Source organism: Lipophrys pholis, assembly GCF_963383615.2.
Source record: "Lipophrys pholis genome assembly, chromosome: 13".
NCBI lineage: Eukaryota > Metazoa > Chordata > Actinopteri > Blenniiformes > Blenniidae > Lipophrys > Lipophrys pholis.
Window position 1 is genome coordinate 24837408 of NC_137632.1, and position 6375 is coordinate 24843782.

General features: G+C 42.4%; 1 protein-coding gene across 1 annotated transcript; it reads left to right on the top strand.

Annotated features, from left to right (window-relative positions):
• The first annotated feature begins 321 nt into the window (after nucleotides 1-321).
• On the top strand, nucleotides 322-6375 carry dnajb11 (DnaJ heat shock protein family (Hsp40) member B11). Its single transcript, XM_080478791.1, has 10 exons — nucleotides 322-502; nucleotides 1064-1220; nucleotides 2090-2187; nucleotides 3245-3377; nucleotides 3585-3727; nucleotides 3864-3946; nucleotides 4021-4078; nucleotides 4157-4268; nucleotides 4576-4735; nucleotides 5392-6375. The coding sequence occupies exons 1-10, from the start codon at nucleotides 429-431 to the stop codon at nucleotides 5454-5456; spliced, it is 1083 nt and encodes a 360-aa protein (XP_080334917.1). The 5' UTR covers nucleotides 322-428; the 3' UTR covers nucleotides 5457-6375.

Sequence of the window (6375 nt, forward strand, 5' to 3'; positions counted from 1 at the left end):
CAAACTTCATGTCGTGGCCAAAGTTTACATAGATTCATGTCATGTGGTGTGGCGGGCTGTGAAATTATTAGATTGTTATAATCGCACAGTCTGCAGGAGCTTTACACACCCCAAATATCTGACACTGATATTTATCACAGGCTGTCTTTGGTCGCACGCTAAGACCAAAGATTTTACTAAGATTCTCCAATGATCGCTATCTTTCGTCTGCAACAGCAGAAAACCGCACAGCGTGTTGCGGCCTTAACGGGACGCTGTCCCTTTAAATGTGGGCCGGACCTTATCTTCAGGAGGGGCGGGGCCTCCCGGTGGGCGGGCTCTCTCTGACAGGAGGAGGAAGAAGGCCGGTGACGGGCAGCGAGATCCGAGCTTCAAAAAGCCGGCTCCTCGACTCTTTCTCTCTCTCCGCGACACTTCCACCGGGATCCATGGCTGCTAAAGGACTGAACCTGTGTAACGTGTGCTGCCTGCTCCTGTACGTGAGCACGGCGGTGCTGGCCGGGTGAGTGTCTCTGCCGAGCAGCGGTGAAACAGCATCTCCAGCTGGTACACATGTTGAACTGTGATTGGTGCAGAAGCGGTGTTTCGGATGAGCTGGTTTCCCTGTTAACTGGTGACCTACTTTCCGTTAGTGTTATTTGTTGGTGTTAGTAACAACAGGTGTTAAAACCCAGAAATAACATAGCTACGGATTTTTATTTTTGACGTCTGCGGCTATCAAAATCCTTGGCTGTTTAATTTCTTTCGGGGTTTTAACGCCTGCTGTTACTAACGGCAACAAGGGACGCCAAAGGAAGTTGGTAACAGTTAACAGGGAAACCATTTTATCCGAAACACTAGCTCTCCATGTGTGGAGCACCCTGATACTCCGAGCTAACCGGCTCAAATGTGGCTGTTGGGATATTTAAGACTATTTTCCTCAGATTTTAGGACTGGAGCGGGCATGTTTTGGATTAGCTCAGTTAGCACGAAGCTAATGCGCTTCCATATGACATTACACAGTAGCTAGCTGGCAGGCTACCGCCTCATTCATCTCTCCCCCCCCCCCCCTCCTTCCCCGCAGGCGAGATTTCTATAAAATCTTAGGGGTAACCAAGTCCGCCTCAGTCAGGGACATTAAGAAGGCCTACAGAAAGTTGGCCATGCAGCTTCACCCCGACAGAAACCCGGACGACCCCAAAGCTCAGGACAAATTCGCGGACTTAGGAGCCGCTTATGAGGTGAGTCTCCGTCTGAAACACGTGACATTCAATGCAGGCTGCTCAAAAGTTTTTAGTACGACTCAAAATACGGTTTTACACGCGAATAGAGTTTATTTTTTGGACATTTAAAGCGAATAATACGGAAGCGCCTTAGTCTTTTACACGTATGTTCGGACGGTTGTTATTGGAAACGCTGCGGCCATTTGTGATTGGTCGACTGCACCGTGTGGCTGCGTCTGATTGGCTGCCTCTTAGCAGTACGTGGAGAAGTGGGAGGGGCCTAATAGAGAGGCGTCAGACGATTCAAATTTAATTATAGTGATCGGTCATAAATAGTTTACATTATAATGATAATTATAGTAATATTGGCCCATTTATTCGTATTAAAAGCAATTTTCAAAATGGGCTTTACAAAAAAAATGTATTGCTAGATTGATAACAAATTTGCAATTGTAAAATATGGAACTTCTGAAAGAAATGTGAAAAATGAACTATTAAAGAAGCACCTTTTAAAACTGTTAAAGTATACCACAAATCAATTTAGAGTTCTTAACATAACTAATTTGGCAGGATTGGGTATAAAATGTGGGTTTTGCAAAGAAATTTCGAATCAGATGGTGGCAAGTTAATTCCCTCTGGGGAAAGCATTTAATGGTATTATTAAGTAATTTCATTTATCAAGGTAATCCAGGAGTTTACAATGAGTTTAACTTCTTCCTACCCATATTCCGACATGTTGAACTTGATATATGTGTGTATGTCTAGATAGGTGTGTGTATAATTTGTGTACATGTATATTCATGAAACAGATTTATTTCAAAAAGGACTAGTCTGGTTGACTAAATGCTGTCCGATGTGTTTCCTGACCGGTAGTTCTGTGATCGCAGGTACTCTCGGATGATGAGAAAAGGAAACAGTACGACGCGTACGGAGAAGACGGGCTCAAAGAGGGTCACCACGGCTCTCACAACGACATCTTCTCCAGGTCAGTTCCTGGGAATTGCACCGCGTGTGCTTTCTGAGTTCACTCCAAAGACAACAAATCGTCTGATTTGGAGCCAAGACGATGGTTAGGTCTTATATTCTTGCGTTTCCAGAGATATTCATTTATTTATTCTGTTCAAATGTTTAAACAAGCATAAATGTAAACTGATTACTAGCAATAGGAACTTCACTCATTGTGAAACGCCATGCTGTTATTGTTTTTAAATTCCCTCTGCACCACTTTAGGATCACTGGCATACATGCTGTTAAATGCCATTTATGTGTAATGAAATTATTTGGATTTAAATCGCACCATTTCTAAGAGATTGTTCTATTGTTGTTTTTCCTGTGAATATTTAAAGTATCACCAATTCTACATAAGCAACACTGTTGACATGTAGCACAACTACTTACTCTTGCAATCTGTTATTGTTAATGATTTACTATTGGAGGAAATGTGTAGAGCTGAAGATAAAGGGTTAAATGCACAATTGACAAGATTCCCACAGTCGTAGCTTTCTTGGAAAAGCTGCAATGTTTTTTCAAGGCCTGAAGATATGTTGCTTACGTTACAATAATCACAAGATACTGTTAAACTCCTAAAAACAAGCCTGTTTATAGAACAATCTCAGCCTAAAATATGCTTTATTCATACTTTCAAATCGTACCTATTAGTGAAGTCTCAAAATAAACCCTTTATATTTTGTATTGTAACTCTAACTGAATCATTTCTGCTCGTTCTGAGTCGATATGAGGTTTATGCTTATCAGCATGACCCTGGAGGGAAATGCTGCTTCATATTTAGTTATTTTACTTCTGTATTATTATTAGTAGAAAAAAGAGCAATCGGGAGCAGAATATAGGTTATTTATGTAAAGTGACGCCTGAGCTTTGCTCATTTGCATATTTGTGTGTGACGACTATATTTAGCCGAGTGAACGGTTCAAGTTATGACTAAATAACTGAGATGTTTAAGGATGGAAAGAGACAAAGTGTTTTTAAGACTTCCACTGATCCCTCGCATCCCGTTTTTTTTTTTTTTTTTTGTCTCGCTGCAGCTTCTTTGGTGACTTTGGTTTCATGTTCGGGGGAAACCGGCAGCAGCAGGACAAGAACATCCCCCGGGGAAATGACATCATCCTGGACCTGGAAGTCACGTTAGAAGAGGTGTACTCTGGGAACTTTGTGGAGGTGTGAACCGGCTCGTCAACCAACAACCTGATATCCCAGTGAAACCAGTCGAGTTCAAACGTTGTAGATGACGGACAAATCGGATTCGATGAGCTCTTATTCCACAAAATGTGCAGACTGGGTCTGAATTTGCACGATTCTAGTTAAAGAAAGTTAAATAGCGCAGCCTTCTTGATCATCAAACTGATTCCTTGTTGTTTCTTTCAGGTTGTACGGAACAAACCTGTAGCTAAAGAAGCTCCCGGGAAGAGGAAGTGTAACTGCAGACAGGAAATGAGGACGACGCAGCTCGGACCCGGACGCTTCCAGATGACTCAGGAGATGGTGTGTGACGAGTGTCCCAATGTCAAGTAAGTCTTAATGGGAAAGGCGCCGGCATGAAACTCTTCTGTTCGGCTGTGAACGATTATGTCCATTGTCCAACTCAAAAGTCTTCGTCCTATTAGATCGTCACTAATAAAGCTCCACCTTGTTTCTCTGCCGCAGGCTGGTGAATGAGGAGAAAACCCTGGAGGTGGAGATTGAACAGGGAGTGAGGGATGAGATGGAGTATCCTTTCATTGGAGAAGGTGAGCCTTCTTAACTTTCAGCTTAATCGTTCTGTGTTTTTAAAAGAAAGTTAACGTTCCGCCTCTGTCGCCAGGCGAACCGCACATCGACGGTGAACCCGGAGACCTCCGGTTCCGCATCAAAGTGTTGAAGTAAGACAAACGCTGATCGCCGCTGGCTGCAGGACTGTGGACACGCACTGACGCCATGCTGACTTTTCCTTTTTGTAGACATCCGGTGTTTGAGAGGAGAGGAGACGACCTGTACACAAACGTCACCATCTCCCTGGTGGAGGCGCTGATCGGCTTTGAGATGGACATCGTACATCTGGACGGACACAAGGTTCCTCTAGACGCATTACTTATTGACCTATAAAAGTACTCTGCACTCAAGTTATTAAAAAGTCTGAAATTAGCACAAACTCCATAAAATTTTCATTTTCAGCACATGATGCATTCAGATTTTAAATGATGGATTATAGGGTATTTTTCACAAGGAGTTTAAGGCTTTCAGCATATATAAAAATTATATCTTACGATAATGCATATACAGAGAATAAATCTATCTTTAGTCAATATTCACACATAACGCGTTAATCTAGTTTGACAAACAACTGCACTGACCTGCTGCATCTGTCTCCGCCTCCCAGGTCCATATAGTGAGAGATAAGATCACCAAGCCCGGCGCCCGGGTGTGGAAGAAAGGAGAAGGCCTGCCCAACTTCGACAACATCAACATCCGAGGCTCCCTCATCATCACCTTCGACGTGGACTTCCCTCAGACGCAGCTGGACGACCAGCAGAAAGACGGTGAGCGTCAAGGAGCAACAGTGAATTGGCATTTTGGCCAATATTGAGGTTCTATTTGAGTCGTTTCTATAGCAACAGACTTTTAAAAGCAAAAGCATGCAAAAAGTCACACTCGCCTAGTTAATATGTTCAGAAGATCTTTTTAAAAACTACCGTAGTTTCTGGACTATAAGCCGCTACTTTTTCCACACATTTGAACCCTGCGGCTTAAACAGTGTTGAGGCTAATTTATAGATTTCTTTTTTTTTTTTTTTTACAGTTAACTAGTGTCATACTGAAATACATGGGTGATGCGTTCAGGTGCATCACGGAACTCCGACCTTTTTTGGTGGGTGTGGCTTATATTCAGGCACGCTCAATAGTCCAGAAATTACAATATAAAATCAAACCAACAAACAATAAGGACAGTTGTTCTATTCTACATCTTGAAATCAATAAAAAATAAATATTTGAGGACATCAGTACTTGACTTACGCAATATGTAAAAGTGTCGAGGGTCAGATTATCTGTCCACCATGCATGTCAATGTTCAAAATATAGTTTACTATTCTGTCTTTGTGCCCCGGTACCAAATGTAATCGTGTATAAGGAACTCTGTATGTCTGTGAAGAAAATGCTCCATTGTGACCAGCAGCTGTTTCTCTGTCTCTCTGCAGGGATCCGGGGTCTTCTGAAGCAGGACTCCGTACAGAAGGTTTACAACGGACTACAAGGATACTAACACACACACAGCCTGGACTGATTTCTACTATATACACACACACACACGTCCAACCAACAGGAGCCTGCTCCGTGTCTCTGGCCAGGGTGTATTTATTCTTTTCTGATTGTTCTCAGGACGGCTCGGCTCATTTTTAATATCTCGTCAACACAACTGCAGATGTTTTATCTGCGGTGTACAAACCGGAAAGGATGCCAATGTCTTTGATAAAGTCTTTTCTTTGTGAAATTCTCCTGTAACAAGGCCACTTGGAGCTTCTTTCGAATTATTTCTATCCATGTAAAGTGTTTAAGATCAAACAAACCACCGAAGATAACCTACTGACAAACTGGACTTATATATATATATATATATATTAGGGTCCATATATATATATTTAAAAAAACAAACTGCAAACTTGTTTCTTTGCCCCCCCCCCCTCCTTTTTTTTTTTTCTTATTACTTTTTTGAATGTAATGGCTCCTGAGGAACTCCTGCAGAGTGATTCTTTGTACATAGGGAAGAACAAAGCTCATTTGTTAGTTGTGTTTGTTAATTTATGTTGTCTCTCTCACACCTGCCCCTCATGCTCACTGTGATAAGAGTTGACCTCTTAAATTAAACAGTGGACGGTTTGTTTGTTTTCCTTCCTTTGGAGCCGTGCGGTGGAAGATTTTTTTTTTTTCCCCTTTCTCAAGCACTTGTGACACTCTCCGGCCCTCAGCTGCCACTCACAGGACTTCAGACCGCTAAGAGGGACGATCGATCCCTGCGGTTTCTGGGATTTTCTCTCCTCTGACCGCAGTGCTGCCTGCCTGTCTCCCCCCCCCCCCCAGGTTTTATGAGTGTCGTGGCCTTAAATGTGAACTATTTGGCCACTTTTTACATGTTTAAGGGATGATGTGATTTTGATTGATGAAATAAAGATTTATACAAATTC